Genomic DNA, 27,271 nt, shown 5'->3' on the forward strand with positions numbered 1-27,271 from the left:
TCATTGTATTAATGAACTGAAATAGAAAGTTCTGTGAAATATATTTGATATACCATATTGAAAGTCTTTCTGTTATTTACAACCATTTCCTTCTTATTTCATATATGTATTCCAGTTTTTCATTTTAACACCAATCTTAAGGTTAAGGCAAAAAGAAAACACATGTTGACAAACAACAGGCATATACCATTAGGACATCTCAAAGTTTGGCTGCACAATAAGCTAAACATTCTTGTTATTTCAAATATTTATATAAAATTCAGTTTAAAAACATGCATTTTCCATTTTAAGACTATAATTGTCATGTTGACACAATATTTTGAATTTGAATTGTATTATATTCTGAAAGTAATTTTGGTTGAAAAAATATACACAATATTTAATTCCATGTGTTTCAGATTTCTTGAATACACCACTCCCATATCATGACTACATGTCTGTTAGTAATGTCTAAGAGTTCTCTCCTGCATGTAATTGCAGCTGTAATTGCTATTTGTACCCAAGGCTTCCTTTATACATTTGCACTTATCCTTCTTAGATGTTGCTTGAATGATAAAATCCTGAATACATTATCAGCCATCAGACTCTTGGAATACAGTTGCTGTATAAAAAAAAACAGCATATATTTTTTGTAAAACATACATCAAATATTGGCTTACCAATCAGGCAAAAATGATAACATCAATTTAATCTCCAATGATTTACCAAACTTACATATATATATATATATCGTGTGAACAACTGGAGTGGAATAAAATAGTTGTTGTTTATCATATTTATTTTTCGTTTAATGTCTTTTACGTAAATTGGAATTGTTTTACATCTGTCGTTTCAGGACCTTTTATAGCTTGCTAGATGCAGTATTCGTTTTGCTCATTGTTAAAGGAGATATGACACGATTTTCAATTTGTGTTTCAAAATGTTTATTTATACTTAACTTTCCCCAAAAATACATCGATAACAATATAAGTGTCAACTATTTGGTAAAATATGTAATTTAATGATATTTTTTATATTTTAATGCAACGATTTATCGACCTGTCAAATATGCATATTTCCATCCCTTGAAGTCACTCAGAACGAGGCTACTACGTCACTGGTTACATTCATTCATATTGACATATGGGTACAGCACAAATTTAGTTTCGATTATTATCCAACAAAACGCATGACAGTGATAAACAATGATTATGTGTGATGCCAATGGATTCAACAACATAATTAAAAAGAATATTGACATGATATTTTCTGTTTTTCGAATGACACGCAGACTTAGAGGGTGTAAAAATGGGACTTTTTAACAAGCCCAAACTACACTTCTTTCCGCCCACTTTCATAAGGAATCCAGAGTTGGGGTCTCGGGTGCCATGCCATGAGTTCATCATAGGTACAGGTGTACGGTACAGGTGATTGAGTTTCGCAATTTCAGGTCTCGTTTGAAGTTGCAAACTTCAGGTGTCACGCCACATGGGGGATTGATAAGACATAGTTATTACGCAATATTACTTATAAGCTCTTTGTGTACATCCTGGATGTTGGTTTTGCCGAGGGCACAGGTGAGATTGGAATATATTATTGTTACAGTAATACAGGTACAACTACTTGATCAAATGTTTAATGAATACCTGTAGTACGACCATACAATACCTTATGCACCACCAATTAAATACCCTAACCAGTGTTGGTAACTAATAGACAACCTGTATTTAGATCTTATTTTTATTGCATTTAAGAATATGCAGATATAAAAGGTTTATAACAGACTCATTTTTTTAATTGACTTCTCGAGATGGAAAAGTAATATTCCTGTATGCTTGCAAGTCTATAACTTCATAAGAAATTGTTAGACAAAAAGCATAAAAAGCAAACAAGGGAATGATACGAGAATGTGAATCATAAGTCTTTAACATTCTTTTTCTACTGTTTGGTCGGATTGTTGTCTCTTTGACACATTCCCCATTTCCATTCTCAATTTTATTATATTGAACATCGAATATAATGCTTGACAACTATTTAGTTGGTAAAGATTCAGATGATGAAAAACATTTTTTTTAAATGGAAACTTCATAATAAATGAAGAAAGTGTCGTTTACCGTGCGGCCACCGATAATGAGAAAACTCCATACCGTATATTCGGCTATAAAAGTTCTCAATGTGAAAACGTGAAACAATTTTAACGAGGAAACTAACTTATTCATAACAAAATAATTTCCGCAGAAAAAAATTTGACAGACACGAACCAACGACAACCACTGATCTATATGCTTCTGATTTAAGACAGCACATTCAAAATGTGTCGGTGGTATATGTTTGTGAGCGCCTACCCTCTCCCCCATCCCAACGTGTGACAGTGGCCTTACAGCAGTATATAAGAATTATAAAAATCAGTCTAACTCAAACGATCGGTACGAAGTAGAGGAACAACTAACGTTAAAACAATAGAGACAACGCACAAATACTGTTAGCTAGATCAAAGCCAAGTACAGCTAATACACAACTCATGTTCTCGAAGACTGAAGTATGTTACATGCAAACATTTTCCTGCTCAGTCCGATTGAAAATCTAACATTTATTCAAATGACCCTTTTAGAAGAAATATTTTGAAATAGAACATTATGTGTTTCGAATATTTTCCTGGACTCAAGCGTTTTGCTGGTAGCAATAAACAAATTGATTGCGAAATGATTTTTGGAAGAGAGGGGTGAAAATAAGTGAATTTGAATTTACTTTGTGTAATTCCTTAAATTTGAAGTTAGATTTATAAGGGTCCGTATGGAATTGTATTCTTTAGAAGTGTAGTATAACTATATTAATTATTTCAACATAAGATAGTTTTTCTTAAAAATGTATGATTTTAAAAGGTAAATAACATAGATAGATAGATAGATAGATAGATAGTTTATTAACGTCTCACCATTAATATACACAATAAAATATTTACATATATCATAAAAACATAAATAAATACTAATGCCAATCTTAAAAAAAATTATGAGAGACAAAAAGTAAAATTTCATCGTTTATAAAACTAATTACGAAATCTTTACAGTCTAAAATTTATCGATATAAAAAACGTCTGCTCCTGTCTAAAATACGAGACTTCTTACCTTTCACCTGGTCAAGTATGCTATAGGTGTCAACATTTAATCACTAAAACAACAGCCTCCAATAAATGTTTTGTATTGTGTAATTTTATACATAAGGTGAGACGTAAATAAAATATTGAATTGAATTAAAAAATAAAGGGGGGGGGGGGGGGGGGGCGTGAAGTGTTAATTGAATATTCTTATGCAGAAATAGTGTGATAAAAGATTTCTCACTATACAAATCTTTTGTGTGATGTATGGTTTCCAACCAAAAAAATTATAAGCATAACTTGTGGTGACCATTTATACTTATTAACTCATTCACCCCCAACAGTATATTTACACTGCAACAGTGATAAGCCAGTATCAGTTATCAGGCTGTGCCCCAGAGCATTTTTATCTAATTAACTTTTCTACTATCAGACATGCACATGCATGATATTTACCTTGATTGCTCAGTAATTATCCAACATTAATCCATAAAAATTTCAGTGAATAAAGAAGAAAAAATTGTCTTTCCACACATATAAATTTTATCAAAATATATACAGAATAAATCACATATTTATCCAGGTAAGTAAAAATATTCCAAAAATATTCCAAAAAATATATGAATCTCAATGAATATATCCTCTATTTACAAGAACAACTGTGGGAATAATTTCCTGTGATATGGCCTAAAACATTCTGTGCACAAATTTACTTTACACTGAGCACACCCAGTTTTGGGTTCCTTTCTAATTTTATTTTGTGAGCACATTTTGCATGTCTTCTTCTTTGGCATATTTTCGATCCAATGATTACTTGGTTGGAGTACTGGTCTTGGATCGACTGACCGTTTCCTTTTCCCATGAAATTGTCCTAGCATTTGGTGAGCTAGTTTCATTCTAAACTCTAGCTGAGTCATTTGACGTGGCCTGTTCTTTTTTGTCACTATTTGGTGATTGACAGACTCCCTCATAAGAAGGTATGCGTTGACAATACTGATGTCCACAAGGAAGTTGAAGAGGTATTTCCACCATTTCAAGCACTTTCTGGAGATGTTGTAGGTAGACCTCAACTGATCTGCATGGTCTACCCCATTCATGAACATGTTATAATGTTTGACTGACAGAGGACAAGGTACCTCTTTGATGGTACCATCTTTTTGCTTACGATTGACTTTGTCGGGTTCACCAAAACAGTTTGTTGATAATAAGTTAATGTTTTTCTTGTCCCTCCAAACTGTGACTTGCATATAATTTTTTTGCTTGACAACAAACTGGCCTTGTTCTTTGAGTTTGATACGGTCTAAACCAGCAGGTAATCCTTTACGGTTTGCTCTAACCGTGCCACACGCATAAGTACCGTGCTCCCATAAATTTATAAATAAATCTGGTGAAGTGAAGAAACTATCACAATAAAGATGATGACCCAACCCAAACACAGGGGTCATAAGATCTAGAACAACTCTTTTGCCAAGGTTTTGTTCTGGGTTATTGGCTGTCTTTCCAGTATAAACTTGAAAGTCATTTATGTAACCATTAGTTGGATCTGCTCGAACCCAAACTTTGATCCCCCTTTTTGTAGGCTTCAAGGGAACATATTGTTTGAACCCCAACCTGCCATTAAAACCAATCATCGCTTCGTCAATGGATACTTCCATATGTGGTTTGTATTCTTGAAGGGATTTATCACGAATTATTTCGAGAATTGGTCTAACATGGGCCAGTTTATCATGTCCGGGTTGAAGTCGGGGTGGATTTTGTGTGGTGTCTGCCACATGGAGATATCTTTGTAACTCCTCATATCTGTTTCTTGAAAATTTTTCCTCAAGACTAGAAGCATGAAAAAGTTTATCCTTGTACCAATACATATCCATATTGGGGACAGGTATGATTCCCATAACAATCTGACCCCCTAAGTATGCTTTGATTTCATCACTAGTAGTTGGAGTCCAATTTTCATTTTGCCTCCCGTTTGCGTAAGCATTGGTTTGTGTTGCTATTTCCGAATAAAGTCTCTCCGGGAAAATTAAATGAAAAAAATCTATCTCCGTCTTTTCCTTGTCCATTTGCGTGGTCGGACCGGGCCGTGGACCTGTAAAATCATTTATTTGAACCGGCCGAAGTTCATCACCCCATCTTGCAATTTCGGCAAGTGCAACATTGTCATCATCGCTATTAAAACCTTCATTTTCATCAGAATCGACGTCTGAAAATTCGATATCAGAATCAATATTATTCAATGCATCAATATGCTGCAAATATCTTTCTTCTGCAGCATTTATATCCCGTAATTCAAAGCCATCAAACTCACTTTCACTCTCGCTACTATCAAAAATTTCAGCCATTGTTTTAACATTTTTATTGAAAACCGCGCGTACACACGTGTAACAAGAATGTCTAAATACGGCGTAACCTTTGCACTACGAATAAATAAATTTCACACAATGAAACGTTAAACCCTTTTCTATTGGACAGTATTCTTTAAATTCTGGAAATCCCCTAAGAAATAACCAATCGGAGCGGTTCTTTCAGAGTGGTGTCGACCACGAGTACAGACGGGATCGGCCATTGAACTAGGTAAACAAACCACGACTGTAGTCGTTATCGGCCTGTGAGTGGTATATTTTTATCACGACTACAGGCGGGATTGGGGGCGAATGAGTTAAAAGTCTCTACGTAACCAAAACAAAAAACAAAATAAAACGGACACTTTACGAATGCCTAATTTGACTTTTACTATCGTTTTTTTCCTGCTTCCGGCGCACACATTATTATAACATTACCGTAACAGAGAGAAAAAAAGAACAATTTGATCATCAATAATTAGAAATTTATATTTTAAATCATGATTAAAAGTAGTTTTATTTAAATAAAAAAAAAATGCAGAAAGCGGTCTATTAAATTTATTCATCAGACAAATCAAATATGTATGGTAACAATCCGATCGGTATTGTCTTAAAATCGTCGTTGTTGGACTCTTCGCATGAAGAATTAACATCCTTTTCTTGGTTATTTTCCACACACAATGGCTCAAATTGATGAGGTCAATTGTCTTTATAGTTTGTCAGTAATCGGGAAAAGTGCTGTCTATACCGTCCATAGTGTATCGACATCGTCCAGTTAGAGACATTATCCCAGCTTGTAACCACTGACGTAAGCACGATCACGTGATCGTTATCTAATTAAAAATCATTCATTATGACAAGCGCTGGATTCTTTGACCAGAAAAATGCCGATTGATCAGGTTTTGACTAGCAAAATTGTACAAAACATGTTTAAAGACTAATATTCATTAACTTAATAAAAAAAAAAAAAAATCGTGTCACGTCTCCTTTAAAAGCTGTACATACAGTGATCTATAGTTGCTAACATTCAGTCATTTGGACTCTAGTTGATAGTTGTCTCATTGGCAATAATACTACATCTTCTCATTTTTATTAAAATAAATTAAAAAAAAAAACTAACTGTGTACTACACATTACCTGTATATATAATATATACTAGAATACTCCCGCGACATCATGGGGTCGTGACTGAAGCAAAGTACCTAAGCCTTATTTTTAGCCTGGATTTTAAGTTGTGTTTTGTCATCTTATAATGTCATGCTGATCATTAGGTGCACAGTTTTCTCTGCTTTCAAAATCTTTCTTTTTGAACCCTTTGACCAAGAACTTGTTAATTATTGGTAGTAATAACTAGATATAATTGAGATGGGAGCCATCTCTGTGAGCCCCGCTGTGAATAATGTGTGGTAAAAATTGTGTATCTTTATCATTAGACATGGGGTTGTCAACTGAAACCAAAGTTTTTGACCTTGAACTTTGACCTAAGAAGTTGTACATAAATAATGACACACCCTCTGGTGTTGGTTTATATACATATCAAGTATAAACTTTGAAATCATAACGGTTCTCAAGATATAGAGCGGACAAGATCTTTACCATAGGACATGGGGTTGTCAACTAAAACCAAAGTTTTTGATCTTGACCTTTGACCTAGGATGTTGAACATACATTATGACACACCCTCTGGTGTTGGTTAATATACATATCAAGTATAAACTTTGAAATCATAATGGTTTTCAAGATATAGAGCGGACACAATCTTTACCATAGGACATGGGGTTGTCAACTAAAACGAAAGTTTTTGACCTTGACCTTTGACCTAGGAAGTTGAACATACATTATGACACACCCTCTGGTGTTGGTTTATACACATGTCAAGTATAAACTTTGAAATCATAACGGTTCTCTAGATATAGAATGGACACGATCTTTACCATAGGACATGGGGTTTTCAACTAAAACCAAAGTTTTTGACCTTGACCTTTGACCTAAGAAGTTGAACATACATTATGACACACCCTCTGGTGTTGGTTAATATACATGTCAATTATAAACTTTGAAATCATAACGGTTCTCTAGATATAGAGCGGACACAATTTGTTAAGGACGGACGGACGGACGGACAGACAGACGGACGGACAGACTGATCACTATAGGGCGTCCGCCATTCGGCGGGGCCCTAATTATGTGGAAAACAAATGGGCCTGGAATGGTGTAATTTTTAATCAACACCATTGTCCTATATATATAAAGTTGAATTCTTTATATCGTCATTTTTATGTCATGCCGGCTCACAAATTGGACCTCGTTATTTTAGTACTATAGATCTAGATTACTAAGTGCCTATAGAAACACAATTCCTCATTTTTCAAGCCCCTTTCTTACATGTCTTAACCTCATTAAAATTACAATACCAAAAATGGTATGTCTATAGTTCTATGCATTCTGTAAACATCTTTTTACAAAATTTTTGATTTATCTTCCATAGGGGTATAAATCAAAACTCCAAATGCTCTGCAAATTGTTTATCTGCACTACTTTTTGATTACCTCTGCTGTGGAGGTTCATTATGGTTGAAATTTGCTATGAAAGCTGGAATTTGTAAACATTTCAGATGAAAATCAAATTGCTCTGAAACTTTTTGGTAATGTTGCAGTTGTCTGTATATATATATACATATATTTAGGAGTCCTAATTATAATAAAAGAACAGAGTTCCAATGTCCCCAGCATTGCACATATTTTGTCTATTCAAAGTATAAGGGCAATAACTAAACTAGAGGCTCTCAAGAGCCTGTGTCGCTCACCTGATTCTACTTTGGTTTTGGAAATCATGTTAAAATAGATTAAAATCATAACAGATACCCTAATAATGAGTGAGGCGAAATTTGGTTTAATACTGGCCCTGTAATTTAAAAAAAAAATCCTGGTGGCCATCTTGAAAAGTCAATCAGCAACAAAGTAGCAACACTTCATCAGCACCTCATAAGAAACATTTATGTCATGTTTGGTTTCATTACATTCAGTGCACCTCTAGAAGAAGCATTTGTATGTATTTCCAATAGGGTCTTGTGTTAAAGGAAGTCCCCCGCTGGCGGCCATCGTGGATGAAGGATCAACTTCAAAGTAACAACACTTAGTCAGCACCTCATAAGAAACATTCATGCCATGTTTGGTTTCAATCCATTCAGTGGTTCTCTAAAAGAAGACATTTGTATGTATTGTCCATAGTGTCCTTTGTTAAACACTGTCCCCAGCTGCTGAGCATCTTGAATGATGGATCGGCTTCCAAGTAACAACACTTGGTCAGTATTTCATAAAGAACATTCATGCCATGTTTGGTTTCATTCCATTCAGTGGTTCTCTAAAAGAAGACATTCGTATGTATTTCCCATAGGGTCCTATGTTAAACTAAGTTCCCCGCTGGCGGCCATCTTGGATGATGGATCAGCTTCAAAGTAACAATACTTGGTCAGCACCTCATAAGGAACATTCATGCCATGTTTGGTTTCATTCCATTCAGTGGTTCTCTAAAAGAAGACATTTGTAAATATTTCCCATAGAGTCCTTTGTTAAACTAAGTCCCCCGCTGGCGGCCATCTTGGATGATGGATCGGCTTCAAAGTAACAACACTTGGTCAGCACCTCATAAGGAAAATTTATGCCATGTTTGGTTTCATTCCATTCAGTGGTTTTCTAAAAGAAGACGTTTGTATGTATTGTCCATAGGGTCCTATGTTAAACTAAGTCCCCCGCTGGCAGCCATCTTTGATGATGGATCAGCTTCAAAGTAACAGCACTTGGTCAGCACCTCATAAGGAACATTCATGCCATGTTTAGTTTCAATCCATTCAGTGATTCTCTAAAAGAAGACATTTGTATGTATTGTCCATAGGGTCCTTTGTTAAACACTGTCCCCAGCTGGTGAGCATCTTGGATAATGGATCGGCTTCCAAGTAACAACACTTGGTTAGTACCTCATAAGGAAAATTTATGCCATGTTTGGTTTCATTCCATTCAGTGGTTTTCTAAAAGAAGACATTTGTATGTATTTCCCATAGGGTCCTATGTTAAACTAAGTCCCCCGCTGGCGGCCATCTTGGATGATGGATCGGCTTCAAAGTAACAACACTTGGTCAACACCTCATAAGGAACATTCATGCCATGTTTGGTTTCATTCCATTCAGTGGTTCTCTAAAAGAAGACATTTGTATATATTTCCCATAGGGTCCTATGTTAAACTACGTCCCCCACTGGTGGCCATCTCGGATGATGGATCAGCTTCAAAGTAACAACACTTGGTCAGCACCTCATAAGGAACATTCATGCCATGTTCGGTTTCATTCTATTCAGGGGTTCTCTAAAAGAAGACATTTGAATGTATTTCCCATAGGGTCCTATGTTAAACTATGTCCCCTGCTGGCGGCCATCTTGGATGATAGATCGGCTTCAAAGTAAGAACACTTGGTCAGCAACTCATAAGGAACATTCATGCCATGTTTGGTTTCATTCCATTCAGTGGTTCAAAATGTAAAAAGTTAACGACGACGACGGATGACGGACGCCAAGTGATGAGAAAAGCTCACCTGGCCCTTCTGGCCAGGTGAGCTAAAAAGGCACTTTTTTGTTGTTAAAACCCAGCAGCTACCACCATTGACTTCCCTTTAATATGCCCGTTTACAGGACGTATTATTTGAAATGGCCTTGGAATTCAGTATTTTTGTTATACCATTTGGAAATTAAATACTGTAACAAATACATACCAGTTACATATACTGTAGCTATAGGATTTCCTCTATATCTGAATCCTGTTGTTACTTTCTTTTCAAACATATTATGTATATAGCTTCCCTTCCACTTACATCTGAGGAGCTAATTCTGAAAATTTAAATTCCTGTGATTATCATATAAAACCTGAACCTGATGCACTGCTTTCCAAATAAAAATAAATTGGCAATACATTTCTCCCTTGGTAAAGAGAGAAAACAAGTGATATTTTTATATTATAACCAATACTGCACATGGTAATTGGAACATCACTAGTTTTCTGGATTGAATTGTTGCTCATTTTGTCAGGAACTTTTACAGCTGACTATATAGTATGGTTTTGTTCATTGTTGAAGGTCATACAGTGACCTAACATTTTTAACATCCTCTTCATTTCGACTAATGGGAAGTTTTCTCATTGACAATACTACCACATATCCTTTCAATAAGACCTTATTTTCAAAATACTAAAACTTTCAATCGGTGACAATAAAATTTTATTAATTTAATAAGGTAATCTGATCAACATTATGATGTAATGTTCAAAACACTCTGTCATTGTCAGCGATCATAGTAGTTTTAACTCCTATGACAATGTACAATGATGTATATATGAGCAAGACTCACAATCTGAATTCATATATATATATCCATATACATTTACAAGGTACTTAATAAATCAGTGAGACTGACACATAAAATGTAGGTAAAAAAAAGATATACTTTTTGTTGGATCCTGCATCATAATTATTACAAGTTAAGGTAGATCATAAGTATATATTTTTTGAGACAGAATTTTCTTATACTTTGCCAAAATGAAGATTTTACTATGCCTTTTTAAAAAATATAATAAAAAGTATGGGTCACCGTGCTATTTTCCAAGCTATGAGTCGTTGAAATTGCCTAAATTTGGTTAGATTGTTCATGAAAAAACACATTTGTGTGCATAAAAAGAAATCTATGAGATAGAATTTTAAAATAAATTGTGAGAAGATAGGTTTCATAAAATGTTTTAAGAAAATAAAAAGAAAAAATGGTGTCACCGAACTTGTTTCCTTGCTACAAGTAAAAATTAAAAATTTCCCTATCAGTCTAGTATATATTTTATACTAAAAGAGTTATCTCCCCTTAAATGGCTTATTTGAAAAAAAAAAATGATTTTAAAAACACAAAATTTGAAATTTGTTTAAATATTTTGTATAATACAATAAATCACCTAGTTTTCTTTATTTTAATAAACAGTGTAACAAATAAATTGTAAATCTGTCTCCAAATTTGCAGAATTGAGCAAATAACTAGACCAATTTTGTACTGCGATTGTACAATCCAAGATGGCGGTATACCATGAAACAACCTTAAATGAAGGCAAGTCATAATCATTGAGTACATGTACATTATATTTGAACTTAAAGTAAAGGATAATCTGATTAGTCTCTAATCAGTAATGAAGCCACACAACACTGTGTGACAACAGTGAAATATCAGTCTCCAATAGATGCACACACTATTATTTTAGGTCTTTTGTATATAATATATGTTAAAGGTTACTTAGAATTGGCTGTCGACATACATGTACACATGGACTGTCAGGCGTGGAGTCATTGAACCCTAGGTTACTCCAGTCCATTATCAGTCACTATCAATAGTCAACTCCTCTGTCCATTTGTTGTAATACAATGTACTGCTGAAAGGGAGAAAACAGTAGTCAGTACTTTATTAATAGCATGTGGATGCAAGACTATAATAAGTATTAAGTATTTAAAGACTTTTGCAAACAATTAGCAGATATCTGTATTGAATTTTAAGCTTGGCCTTCGTAAACATATATTTTACTGTAAGAAAAGTTTCTTGCAATTTGGTGAAAGCTTTTTTGAGTTATTGTCCAAAAACTGGAAAATCCCCCTTTTTTAATGTTTTTTGGATATCAATAACTTTGTCAAACATACATGGAATTTTGACATGGAATTAGTTATATCTGCACACTAGAACACATATTTGTATGTGTTTTTTCTGCATAAACATGTAATTCATAAATTATTAAAACTTTCAACATAGTCCCATTGTGCATCTCCTTTTTATGCCCTTGTCGTAACAGAGGGGGTATTAAGTTTTGCACTTGTCTGTCTGTACATCCTTGCATACTTGCATTGGGAAATTCGTTTTATACCCTTTTGATATACACATATTTAATATTTTAGCATTACACAGTCATACTTTTCTTAAGACTTCATGAAATGACAAACATTGTTACACTAAATCTGTTGAAGGTGAACTGATAGATATTTTAGTTTGAGAAAACATAATTTTTGCACCTTTTTTATTATAAGTATTTATTGATGAGTCCAGTCCTTTTTGGCTAATTTTGAAAGTTGGTTCTTATGTTGTTTGCTGTCTGCAATTACTTTATGTAGTTTTGATTTTTTCATCCTTATAGGTTACTTTATGGTATTGGTTTTGATCATTGTTTAAGGATGTACATTGGCCAGTAAATGATTACATCTTTGTCCTTTGGTCTTTTAATTGAAAGTTGTCACATTGAGGATCATACCTGTGTGTATAACCTCATCTTTTTATATGTATATATGCTAGTTCATTGAAAAAGCTCCAAGGATACATGTACATAATTTAATTGTTATATATTTGCAAATTCATTCTGATAATGCAAAAACATTAATTGGTTGATTTTTTTTTGTATTTTAATGTCCAGTGGCAAATATTTTATGTATTCTAAACAAGAACAACTTATCAATTCCTAATTTAGGCCAGTCTGACAATGCTTGTTTTAGACCCTTTTTGGTCCCTAATTCCTGAACGGCTTGGGCAAATACCCCCAAGATGAAACTTAACCTTCTACTTGTGGTTCAATTTCATAGCAATTAAAATACTTATAAACAGGTTATTGTCCTGAAACTAGAAAAATGCTTGATTTGGGCCCAGCCTCTTTTTTCGGCCCTAAGTCCTACACAGCTTGGACCATCACCCCCAAAAATAATCCTAACCTTTCTTTTGTGGTATTGAACCTTTAAATTTAATTTCATATATAGACATCCATACACTTAAACTGGAGTTATTGTCCGGAAACCAAATGTCTTCGAACGAGGTAATAGCAATACACGACCCAAAAACGTTTTTGCTGTAGTATAAAATGTGGTTGTTTTTTTAAACATTTTCATAAATAACCTACAAAAAATGTAGACCTGTTTGGGATTGCTTTCAATGCAATTTCCTTACAATATATATTTCCAAGGAATAACTTCTGTAAACATAAATTAAATAGCGCTTACTTTCTAACTCATACATTTCAAAGTGACAAAATTCCTGTATAAATAATTTATCCAAGACATTACTGATAAAACCTTTGGTATACATTTCAGGAATAAACTTAAGACATACATTGTAGAATTATGTCTTGCCTGTATGTAATCTTGTTAGTTAATTTCATTTGTTGATATTTAAATGACAATGCTTAAACATGTTAGCTATGTAAAACATCCAAAGTCAATGAAGCATGACTTGCAAAAGTTTCAAAATCTTTAGACTACTAGTATAACTGAGGGGCTTGGCAAAACAATAACTATGGCTCTGACATACAACTACATACCAAATATCAATGTCTTATCATTATTGGTTCGCTCAAACTGACCTAATCAGAAATTTTCAACATTTAAGTTTGAGTAAAAGTATTAAAGTCAATCAACCATGACTGAGGGATTGGGACCAAATAATCTCCATGGAAATGAGAAGTGCATATCCTACTACAACTGCACACCAAATATTATTGACTTTATATATATAATTAACATGAGTTATTTCTTGGTTTCCTTAAACTGACCTCATCACGAATATCAACAAATTTTTTACGACTATGCCTCTGTTGAAAACAGCATGCCAAAGCCACAGCTTCATAGCTGTTGTGGCTAGACAAAAAAAAAAACAAGCAATGTAGCGATTAAGAGAGCTTTGAATGCAATTTTCTATAAAAATGACCTGTAAAAAAAAAACATTTGTCACTTCTAACATGAAAATAATTAGGTTATTTAAACATTACAATCATGACAATATGACAGTTTTATCAGGATTGGAAAACAAGTGAATTTTCACTTTTACAAATTCCTCTCTTTTCTCATTGGCAATCATACCACATTTTCTTATTTTTATATTTACATTACCTACATGTAAAGTAGACCTTTCATCTTCTCGAGGGGTCCAATTCCTAAGTACAACAGGGGGCCCTAATAGCATGATTTCGAGTCGGCTAAAAAAACAATCAGATAGATTATGATACAGTTTTGCAAATAACTAAGCTTGCAAGAATAAAGTTAATCTCCAATAAATACATAAAATTAAATAATAGTAAATAATGAATCTACAATTATATTTTAAGAAGTGAAACATCATTTAAATTCAATAAATATCATATTAAATTTCAACAAATTTTTTTTTTATTCTGGGTAGATACATATACATGTAAGTTTTCCTTTTTTTAAAGTAGGGCGAGTTGGCAGACCTTTATAATATATTTATATTATATTCATTTGGATTTTACCCAAGTAAGGCGAGTTGCCACTGTTGGCAGGAGTATATTTAACAGAATTTAATCCTTTTCATAAATGAGGCGATTTTTTTTTTAAAGTGGGGCAAGTTGGTATAAAGGGAGCTACCACTTGATTTGTTATTCTGCATTTTTTTTTAGTTGAAATATCTGTCCTGCCAGTTTATTTTTCACTCTTTTCGGGCCTGGCTTTTATTTTTTACTCAAAACTTCTGTCCCGCATTTTTTCAAATTCCATCCAAGACCCCCCTCTCCCATAAAATTCAAATTCGTAGGCTACGCGTACCCACAACCGATTTTATTATAAACTGTCATATGATCGGGAATGAAACGTGAAAGATACACGAAAATTATCGGTTCTTTCCTGATTTTGTGAATCTGGGAAAAGTCAATATGTTCCTGTGTGAATTCAGCATGTTCAGTGAAGAGAATGGCAAATAATATTTTTTAATTTGTATTTAACATGTTTAATGTATATAGTTAAAAAATAGAAATTAAATGTAAATGCACATTAAAAGAATAAAATTATACCAAATTTGAATAAATATAATTATGTTAAAAAAACTTGAGTGTGAATGTTATTTTCTAATAATTTAATTTTGGATGTAACGCGTCTTCCGATTGGCTGACGTTGTTTTGTTTTTCAGCTCATAGACATAATTTTGTCATGTGACCTTGACGTCATCAACGTTTTTTCATGATTTACACCGGTTTAAAATGTTATTAAGAATTAAATTATAAGAAATGACTGTAATATTTTTTCTGTCCATTCAAAGTAACATAAAAAATGTGGTGCACACTTTAATTTATTCAGTGTGCACCACATTTTTGATGTTATTTCTTCATAGACAGAAAAAATATTACAGTCTTTCCTTAAATAAAATTCGAAACAGAAACTAAAATTTCAAAATATCTAAAAATTAAGTTTGAGTGTATACACAATTTAAAGTAATAAGATAAAATTCCATATGTCTAAAACTAGATGCATTTGATAATTATATAATCCATTCAGAACTCCGGTCCCCCAAGGGTGACTGGGGAATAGAAGTATGGTCACTATTGGTCTTCCTCCGACCGGCAGTAAAACGCTTGCTAAAGTGGGGCGTCCGTTTGGCTGTGCGGGATGTACAAATTTGCAGCCACGTCCGGTCAGAATGGGGACGTTAAATCCGATGCCTCGTGTAAAGAGAGTGCCACGCTCTTTGCACGTTAAGAACCCTTGCAACAACTCTTTTCTGTTGCACCTGAAATATGATAAATATATCAGGTGTTCATATATAGGTTAAAATGAAAAGCGTTATGTATGATGAATAAATCTATTTTAATTAAAAATGTGTTATATGTATGAATAGATAATCGTTTTTATTTATATATTTATGATCATTTATTTTAAGAACTTAAACTGTTCTTAATTTGTCAAAGTCTGTTTTTCTCACTTGTTTGTAATAAACGTATTTACACTTTTGGTATTCAGCTGAATTTTGTCCCCGAATGACCTTAGATCGACTCCGAATAACCTTCTGACGTCAAGCAACAATCAATTTTTAAGTGTGACGTCAAATGATTTGAATTGTGATGTCAAAGTTTATGAGAACCTGTGTGATTTTTCGTGTAATGGCGGACAAATTTGCATACAAGTGTAAATACATCTATGCTTTTTAATTTGACTATCATCTAAAAAAAAATATCATACATGTATATTCCATTATATCAATAATCATAATTTATATTTAAAGAAAAATATTCAAAAACTAACCAGGGTCGTTTCTAAGAAGCGTATTAGGGACGTAGTAAAAATAAAATTGGCATTGAACTTTTTTTTCAAAGTCGAAATTTTGACATTTCAAATCTTAAATCTCTGTGAGTAATCAATTGTTTTCACTAATTGCGATTATTTCCGTGTTTATTTCACATTCCTGATCCAATGACATTAAATTATATGAAATCGGAGGCGAGTACGCATAGCCTACGAAGGCAAATTTGGTTATGCGTCCCCTCATGCAGGTACACGCAGACACTGCCTTGTTAAAAAAAATGGGGCGTTTTTCCAGTGGGGTGAGTTGACTTGCTTCCATTTTTGCCAATCTTTGACTGATTTTCGGGTTTACATGCATGACATGGATAAAGTCAAATGGTTTTTCGTGAAAAGTATAGCACTAGCATCTTCCTAAAATGTGCATGATTATATTTACCTTTCAGTGCGCTTTCCAAGTTCAATAAGTGGGTACGTAATCCATCAAAACGAAACACTTTTCGTTGCGTTGACTTTCTTTGTATTGTTTCGTTCCCCGATTTCTTCCAGTTAATCGACAATGTAACCCATTTCAATATATCTGCTTATAATAACTGTTTGACCCATCAGTTTGAAAAACCAAAGTTCTTTGTATCAACTATCTGACTATGTTTGTTCATTCTTTAAACAATAAAACATGAATTCAGCAGCAGACGAGCGTCCATGGATTTTGCGTCATAGTACAAAAAACGGCAACGGTGAAAAGATTTCCGGGTTTCCGTATTCGACGTGCCAAGCTTTCGTACATTTACGTCCCGTATAATAATATATGAAAGTTAGTCTGAATTCAAAAATGGGAATTTAAATCAGGACAAAAAAATAGATAGTTGAAAAGCAAAAATACTGAATGAAGGATCATAGAGAATAATTGAGTATATTTTAAAAATTATGAAGAATCATGCACAGACATTATTCTCAGAGCATATATATATATATATGTCTCTGGAAGAATCTGGGAAGAATTGAGAATAAAGAAAAATTAAATAAAGAATATTCAATCATTTATATATTATTTATAACTCATTCACATTTTGTTCCATTCGGAATTAAATAACTCTGCTGAGGGGGGCAAGGGCAGTTGGGAAAATCATTGACAAACGAGAATTACTTTAACCAAAGAAGAATTAAATGTTAGACAGTTAGAGTGTAATAAATAAAATATAAACATATATTTTTCAAAATGATGTCACAGAAAACACAGAATTTTTTTATTACTAATAAGATTCTGCAATTTGAGTATATATGTCTAACAGATGTCAGTGAATTAGAAATTTTACTTATCTGATAGACGTTTATAGATATAGGAAAATGTGGTATGAGTGCCAATGAGACAACTCTCCATCCAAGTCACAATTTATAAAAATAAACCATTATAGGTCAAGGTGCGGTCTTCAACACGGAGCCTTGGCTCACACCGAACAGCAAGCTATAAGGGCCCCAACAAATTACTAGTGTAAAACCATTCAAACGGGAAAACCAACGGTCTAATCTATATAAAAAACGAGAAACGAGAAAACTTATGAACCACATAAATATTTAGTTAAGAATCTGTGACAAGTTCTTTTGTAATATTATTAGGAAATTTCCTACTGCCTCCTTGATTTAGAATTGCATACTCTTTAAGGTTAAGCTACACAAATAATAGCTAGTATTGGACTTGATCTTTTTGTCCAAGGTTAAACAATATATTTTGTTTTATAATTTTCAACTCATGAACAATGCAAATATTTTTAACACTACCTCCTCATGATATTCGACGAAAAGCTCACCAGATCTTATCTTCACATGTTTGTCAATATGGCGAATCAAATCAAAGTTTACTTACTTAATTTGGCAATTACATGTATATTAAAACCTAGGTTGCCACAAGTTGAGCAGGAAGTTCCTAACTGTTTATCATTCACAGCACCAGAGTTCACCCATGTACTTTGGAGAAATGTTCGTGTTGCACATAGAGGCGGATTAAGAGCACCCTGCCCTGCCCTTTTTGTGGGAAAAAATTGATTTATTATATCGGGAATCACTGAGGCATGACTAGAGAGGCCCTCTGTTTAGCAGTCATTGGGCCCCCTTATGAAAATTTCTGGATCCGTCACTGGCACAATCTTTAGTTTTTGTGTAATGGTAAGCCAAACGGTTACTGTTGTTTTTTTTTTTTTCATTCTTTAAACTTTTCTCATTTTTAAATTTTATTTGATTTATGGTTATAAATTACCACTTTAATTGGTATCCTCTTTCGATTTCACGGTTAACAACAGACCCACAGCTAAAGGCCATGTACTGTAAAAAGAATTATCTTGCCGAAAAATAGTTTTATTTTCACCTGCAGGCCGGATATTTCTGTCCAACATTTCATACCAAGGCTCTTTGGGTATCACAGTTTAAAAATGTTATCACCGTTGATCCAATATACAAATCCTTGGTTGATCTATTCTTAAACGACTTCTTTCCAGTACCCTCGCAATGGTATTAATGACATTAATGCCTCCAACATTGATATTTATGTTCCCCTTATAAATAGAATAGAGAAATTGAGGACATGTGTTCAACATTTTATGAACTTTGAAAGAACACAAGCACGTGTAACTTTTGACACCACCTGCAGGACACTGAGGAGGTGGTCACATTTTCTTTCTTTCTTTCTAGTAAATCCCTCCACTATCTGGAGCACCACAGGTTATCTGTGTAATCAGAGCAACAGGTTTTAAAATATCATGTATGTATAAAACTTCTTCTGCATGTGCGGGCCTACGTTTATATATTCGCACTACACAGTAGAACTAGTCTGTACAGCATCACAATAAGTAGAATATTTACACATCTTACCCAACACCTATAAGAACACGTAATGTACAGAACTCAGTCATAACTATTTATATAAAGGTCACACTTCTAGATTTTAAAGTCTTTCTTCAGTCACAGAACTACACAATTAAAAAGTCTATTCCTCATGTGAATTAAAACATCCAATTTCAGTCCAACAAATATCTCTGTTAGCTTCCACTATAAGTGGAGGTGGTAAGTTTATAACAGTAAACCCCTCTCAACCTACCAAATGCTTGCTTGAAACACAAGTAAAATATAAGCAGGTAAATATATCCTTTGCTTTTATTCCACACCAAAGATGAAAAAATGTATGATAAAGTTATAATGGTATATTATTCTGTACATTGTATAAGGGACGAAGTATGTAGTGACTATTGTTTGTTGTGATTTAAACACGATAATAGTGTTGCTTTCCCCTAAATCTTATGAGCCGTATTGAACAGGACAGACTACCTAAGAGTTCAGACCTCAAACACTCTGAAACGTTTCAAGTACTTTCTATATGCTCATGTGTATTTTCTTGTTAGCATAGTTTTGTACTTGGACAGATAATCAGAATGGTCAACAATCAAGTAATGACAATGTTAATTGGTCACGTTTTTTTGAACTACCAAACCAGGTAATTTTTAATTTAGCCTTGTACAATGTCAATGTATATGCATTCAGTCATTTTTATAACACAAGAGTTACAAATAAGAAAATCCTAAATAAAATATGCAAATGTATAATTTAGTGCCATAACTGTATGAAGAACCTAAGACTTAAATATATCTACTTGTATCTGTCTGTCTTTTGTCCAAGATTGTTGGCAGATACATAAATGATAGGAATAAAATTATATAATTATAATTATATATATATATATATATATATTTAGAGAGAGAGAGACTTTTTACAAGTCTAATCTCACTCTTTTTCAGGATCCTGGACCCATATCTGACAATTATTGCAACTTTTTGCCTTTTTCTCCTGCGATTATTTTCCTAAGTTGATTGGATATAATACCATTTATTATGGTAACAATTAAGGATAACCAGGGGCTGATCAAGCCATTTTTAAAAGGGGGGAGGGTCCCAATCCAGGATAAAAGGGGGGTTCCAATTATATGTCCCCATTCAAATTCATTGATCACCCCAAAAAAGGGGGGTTTCACATGAAAATAGATTTTTTAAAAGTAAAATAAGATTTTCAATGGAATAAATGTCTTACAAGGTATTAGATGTTAATAAACAAGTTTTAATTTAGATGTTAATTTTTTTCCACTTGGACACATTTAATATTTTTCCATGTGAATTTCACATGAAAAATTTAACGTAAAATTCACGTGAAAAATTTAACTTGAATTCACGTCAACAAAATTTGCCTGTGTAACACATGCGTTACACATGCGTTACACATGCGTTTTACTATACATGTGTTACACATGCAAATATCACATATGTCACATGCGTTTTCTAACACATGCGTGACACAGGTGTTTTTCTGACACATGCAATTCCCATGCGTGTGTTACGCATGTGAACGCATGTGTACCACGCATGATTCCCATGCGTGGCAAGAAACATGTGTATTACGCATGTGACACACCTGTGACACATGCGTTTTTAGGTACATGCGTGACACATGTGTGGCATTTTTGCCCTAGTAGAATTAAATTGATAGCAGATGGTGTAGACCAATATGGCATATCTGAATGCTGTGAAAGTACTACAAAAGGTTTATATTTATCAATGAAGGTATTTGTAAATCAAATAGAACAGATATTCGGCGATTTAAATGTTTGTGTACACGGTCCCTCTATATCAAGTACTGATAAGAATTTTGATTATGCATTTTTCCTAAGAAGTAAAAGTTTACCCCACAGTGCAATTCCGTAGCTAAAGCGTCATCGACACCAATGCCCTCCCCCCCCCCCCCCCCATTATGCAATTGACAACTTAAAAGAACACGGATGTCTTTTAGTACCTATAGGCCCGAGGACTTCGGATAGTAACATTTTATTGAGATTGTCTTTCTCTGTGGCAGAAAAACAACTTGTGCATTCATTAAATTACAATCAACTCTTATGTTACGGTCTTCTTAAATTAACATTAAAGCGTATCATTATCACAAACGATGATGTCAAAGATTTATTGTGTTCTTACTTTCTAAAAACGGCTTTATTCTTGATCTCCGAGGAAGTGGATATTGAAATATTTCAAATAATAAATTTGTTTTATTGTTTTTTTCTCTGTCTTGACAAATTATCAATATGGATAAACAACTGTAACTGTCCGAATTATTTCATACCTAAACATAACATGTTCCTAGACAAGGTTGACCAAAGTAACAAGAAAAAGCTTCAGATTGCACTGAATAGTATAAAATGTGGTGGAATTGATGGATTGATAAATAATTTATTTCCAAATGAGAGTGGAAATCATTGTTTACTAAGTACATATATTGAAACTTCGTTCTTTATGTTAGACTTCTTAATGTACAAGACTTATGGATTATCGCTACATTCCTCCAAAATGCTTTCGCATTATCATGTTACTGCAATTTACGGAATGTTTACAAGTGTTTGAATCGTCTAAATTTATCATTGATACAAGTAAATAATATGGTGGAAAAATCAGTCAATATGCAGCACAAAATCTACCACCAACAACTAAAATAAGTAAAACTAACAACAATGAACAACTTACATAAACGTTATGATAGACATTTGCAGGACGGTAATAGGACAGATGCTGTGTCGGGTTGGTTGTTGTATGCGTCCTATTATTATGTGACAGGACAATACAATGTAACACTCAGACTGACCGAGTATGTTTTGTCGAGATGTGAACATGGTATGGTAGAAATGAACTGTGATATCTATGAAGAAGAACAAATAAATAGCTACAGACAAAATGTACATTCCAAAAAAACGTTTCAGGATAGGATAAAATTAGCAACTGTAAACACAGTTGAGTATTTTAGGCATTCATCATTAATACCAGAAGAAGAGGTAGAAGAGGAGAGCTTTCATATACCACCAGTTGTTCTGTCGTATTGTCTTAGATTTTTAAGTCATCATCATCTTGGTGATATTTTCAACAGACATCAGGCATTACATGATTTATTTCTAACAATTGGGGACAGCTATTTCGTCTCATTAGAAGAATGTTCTATTTAATTAACCATACTTGGATTATGTTATGAGATATCAGAAGATAAGGATAACGCCTACCAGTGTTATGATAAGGCTCTGCAATGTGAACACTGTGTGTGTTCTTCGGCAAAAGCAAGGCAATCACAATTGTTTTTGGCTTTAACATAATTGTTTAGCATATATATATGAAATCAAGGAAGTCGCACCTTTTTAAGATCTAACTTGAACTTTAAGCATAATTTATATTTTAAATATGTTTTGTAATTATCAGCTATGAAGATACAGCCTGTTTGTATGTTTTACCCTATCAGGACTTTTGATTTATATAATTGAAATAAAAGGTGTTCGGATGCTAAATTCTGTATCGACAGTTCATTTAGTATAACTTATAACACGTTATTTAAATTTGATACTTTATGTAATGCTGGCACTATTTCAAATAAAAAACATTTGATATGACTGTCAATGAGACATCCCAAACCACACATATCGATATAAGAAGATGTGGTATGAGTGCCAATGAGACAACTCTCCATCCAAGTCAAAATTTTAAAAGTCAACCATTATAGGTCAAAGTATAGTCTTCAACACGGAGCCTTGGCTCACACCGAACAGTAAGCTATTAAGGTCCCCAAAAATTACTACTGTTAAACCATTCAAACGGGAAAACCAACGGTCTAATCTATATAAAAAACGAGAAACGAGAAACACTTATGTTATGAACCACATCAACAAACGACAACTACTGAACATCAGATTCCTGACTTAGGACAGGTGCAAACAAATGCAGCGGGTTTAAACGTTTTAATGGTACCAAACCTTCACCCTTTTTCTGAAACAATAGTGTAACATCACAACATAGAAAGACACACTATAAAATATCAACTGAAATAGCTAAACTCAATCAAAGTTCATATTAACACTAGTGAACATACACTGAACAAATAAATTTGACCTATGATACAATGTAAATACAAAATAAATAAACTAAGGGAAGAATGATATAAGTAACATGTTATATCGGTATGAAATGTTAAACAAATTAAGAAAAACAATATGCTCGAATAAAAATATCAGCCATTTGCAATAACTTCAAACACAGGTACATGAAAATAATTTTGTTGTTAGGTATACGTGTACAGTTCCAATAGAGAAAGGAAATATTATAGCTATAAAAATAATGCGTCTGCTCTTGCCGTGAACATCCCCGTTGCTGAATTGTTTTCATGTGCAATGTTAGTCTTCACGTTTGTAAACTTTAGTATAATGTTGAAAGCTAGATTTTGAGTATGACTCAAGGTTGCGAAAAAGGCAGGCTGAACCCATTCTGAAACATAAATCAAAAACAAAAATAATAAGTGAATGACTCGAATATTAGTCAGTATCTAATTCTATTTTGCTGATATCAAAACAATACGATGTGAAATGCTAGTCAATTAGATAACTCTCCTCTAGATACCATATGACGTGGAGGATAACAACTACAGGTCACAGTACGTCCTTCGAAAATGATCAAAACACAATAAAACTTTTACGCTGAAAATACAACTAAATATTGTAAACAATTAATGTAATATTGAAATCATCTTGTAATATTTAAACTCATCATAGATACCAGCATTCCAATTTTGTACACCAGACAATAGACTCACCAATAACCGCTCGAATAAAATAAATACAAAATTTATATTATGAGCGGATGTTGAAACATTGACTTCTTTCCTAGGTGACTACTGCATTGCGATGTATCTTACTGAATTTTTATTTCTGTTAGTTTTTATTTTGACTGCAATAAATTTGGTGTATGGTTGTTTTAAGTATAATAGGTTTTTATATGTTATTTTTAAATGTAATAGAAAAAGTATACATTAAGATAAGAAATGTTTTACAAAATGCATGAAGACAATCGATTTCATCTTATTTTATACGAGTTTATGTTCTACCTATTTTTTCTCATGTAACATACATTGTTTTTATGAATTTGTGAACATTTTTATCGACATGTGTATGTCTGTGTATGGCCATGTGTTATGATGATGTATATTGGTTGATTTCAGATTAAGACTCATCATTTACGATAAATACAATTATATATTAGACGTATTAGACGTATACATTAGATATTCTAATATCTTTGAATCCTCCTCTATCAATTTGTTTTCATAAGGTTCCTCGGAATCAATGTTTAATTTGTTTAAATGAAATGTAATGCAGATTGTCTGTTGATGAACAACTTTTAGTCAGAAATGAAAAGTTAGTTCAATTGTAGTTCACTTCATGCTTATCAACAACCTAGCAACATAACAAATGCATAGCAACCGTTCAATAATGGGTTCTGAATGTTATCTAAAGTTTGAATTTATAGAGACCCACATATTGCTAATCAACCGCAAACACTTTTTTTCAAATTAAAGACAACTACACAACCTATGTTTCAATGTGAAGGTATTTTCATGAAAACAAGAATATGAAGGATTTACAAATTAGAGTTGGGTCTGAACAGATTTTAGAGATATTTAACAGTTGATAAAATGAAAGAGACCTGGCTTTTACCACACATATTCCTCGTCTGGAATAAAATGTCCAATCCAGGCAATTAAGAACTAATATGCTGTAGGGTGGGGCTGTGACTGTGTCCCCTGGGTACAAAACCTATTAAGAATTAAAAATGACTTATCAAGGCAATGGGTTGGAACATAAATCATTTTGGAGATGATTTACGATTTATTATATAAAATGAATTTGACCTCAAGGAATTATTCTTTCGGTACAGTAAAAAGAATTGACATAGCCTGTAAAAATATATATGGTTTTAGGGTTGAACATATAAAACTCAATTATTTTACCTTGAAAGTCAAAGGTCAAGAACAAACCATAAGTTTATTTGCCTTGAGATCAACAGCAAAGGTCATAATGATATTAAACTGATATCTCATGTCTATACACTTTAAGTCAATGTTAAACAAATTAAACAAGTGTCTGCTCGGACAAGTGTGTATGAGAATAAGATCCAGAAAAAGAAGAAGAATACTTAAGTTAAACATAATGTATCAATACAGTTCTTCTTGGAAGCCAAAGAAAAATGACAAAGAAAAGTCAGCACTGAGTACTGAATAAACTACTGTTTCTTTCAAGATGAAATGAAATATGGAACATTTTTTTACATCGGATGACCGTGAGGGCATTCCGGTGTATTGTTGCCACAGAAATTTCTACCCACGTGACTTTCGTTTTTGGCTGATAACCGAACGCAAAATAACATTTCTTATCGCTTGTTATATATTAATTTCATCAATAAATATTCATGTAAAATACTTTTTAAGGACATAGATAAATGATATGAAAATGTTTTGTCGTGAGATAGAATCGTGTTCATAACAGCGTAGTCCTGACCATTTTTTTAGCGGGTTAAAAATTCCCATTGACTTGGTTAAATTAAGCGAACGATGGTCTGTAACGCCCACTTATCACGTCGTACTTATTATAGACATTTTAACTGTGGGGTCACCAAAGGTTCTCAATGCCTAAATTTTATAATTCGAAAAACTAGTACAGGAATAACCTTTGTGTTTTGATTAATATTGACTACTTGAACGTTCTTTACTTTCGTTTTTGTTAGATTTTGATAAACATATTTTATAATATCGCACGTTCTGTAAACATGAAATTATTTTTAACTAGCTTTAAAAGTTACAATATATGTGTTAGCTATGTTAGATATTATCTTTTTCGGACTAAACGCGACTAATCTGTTGCGGTTGTCAAATTTTTTCACTTAGTATCATTGTGTAAAATTTTTTTTAGAACGAATGCATGATCAACTTTCAATAGTTGTGCAATGATTACAAAATATAGACAAACTATACTTTTGTACTGTCTTTTTCGTACTTGCAAGATATTGGACAATTAAACCTATTTGGACCAAGCCTTATCAAATTTGCATTACTTTTTTTACACGAATACATGTAGGTAAAATGTATAGTTGGGTGTATTTTGGAAACTGGAACTTTTCTGATAACTACTATACTTTGAAAAACCATTAGTAGCAGAATGATTATTTACCGACTATTATTCCTTTTCTGAGTGTGTATGTGTGTGTTGTTTCTGTTTTTTTATCGCAGTAAAAATATGCATATAATATTTCAGTTGAAGTTGAAATAATAGTTATAATTTACACAACGTAATCTTTTTCCAATAATTTGTTGTTATTTATTTATTTACATTTTTTAAAAGACTTAATTGTGACTTCAACATTGAGTACAATCATGAAAGAACTTTTCCTTTCCTGTCTCATTTTGTGTCATGAATTGGTATTGATGTCATCTCGTATGTTTTAAATATAAAAATAAGGGAACCGGTTGTATGTCAACGAGACACAAACAAACGACAATAACATTAAAAACGGGCAATATTCATTCTTCAACAATAAAATACGTTACAAAAAAATAAGTTTTGTAATTACACAAATTCATGAGATTCAAGAATGATTTATCGACAGTACTGCAGTTTAATTTATAACACACTGTCTTATGCCAAAGAGACAAAAAAGGATCACACACTCGGCTCGAAACAGGAGTAATAGCTCGCTAAAGCTCGCATTACACCTGTTTCTCAGCCTTGTACACATACAGCTGATATTTAATGATACTAAACGGTTATTGTCTATGTATGTTATAATGCACAGTTTTGTAATTTATTTTCGCCATCCGTGAAGAATGCCTTAAATGTTAACTTGGCATGCCATACTTGATACAAATGCGAACGTGAAAGAAAGCCCTTTT

The 27,271-nt window shown here is 33.1% G+C and overlaps 1 protein-coding gene and 1 long non-coding RNA gene across 2 annotated transcripts; both read right to left on the reverse strand.

The window, feature by feature from the left end:
* Nucleotides 1-229: 229 nt before the first annotated feature.
* LOC127711504 (uncharacterized) lies at nt 230-11,880 on the reverse strand. The gene is made up of 3 exons (XR_007986772.1): nt 11,755-11,880; nt 10,181-10,295; nt 230-601 (listed from the first exon to the last, which is right to left on the reverse strand). It is a non-coding gene; the product is annotated as an uncharacterized LOC127711504 (long non-coding RNA).
* LOC127711503 (piggyBac transposable element-derived protein 4-like) lies at nt 3,405-5,733 on the reverse strand. The gene has a single exon (XM_052217576.1). It carries the CDS (start codon nt 5,416-5,418, stop codon nt 3,724-3,726), a length of 1,695 nt encoding a protein of 564 aa, XP_052073536.1. The 5' UTR covers nt 5,419-5,733; the 3' UTR covers nt 3,405-3,723.
* Nucleotides 11,881-27,271: the final 15,391 nt, after the last annotated feature.

The sequence above is a fragment of the Mytilus californianus genome, unplaced genomic scaffold, assembly GCF_021869535.1.
Source record: "Mytilus californianus isolate M0D057914Y unplaced genomic scaffold, xbMytCali1.0.p SCAF_8, whole genome shotgun sequence".
In the NCBI taxonomy this organism is placed as follows: domain Eukaryota; kingdom Metazoa; phylum Mollusca; class Bivalvia; order Mytilida; family Mytilidae; genus Mytilus; species Mytilus californianus.

Bases quoted from the DNA above. Each gene is read 5' to 3' on its own strand.
- LOC127711503 (XM_052217576.1), bottom strand. From the start codon at position 5,418: ATGGCTGAAATTTTTGATAGTAGCGAGAGTGAAAGTGAGTTTGATGGC.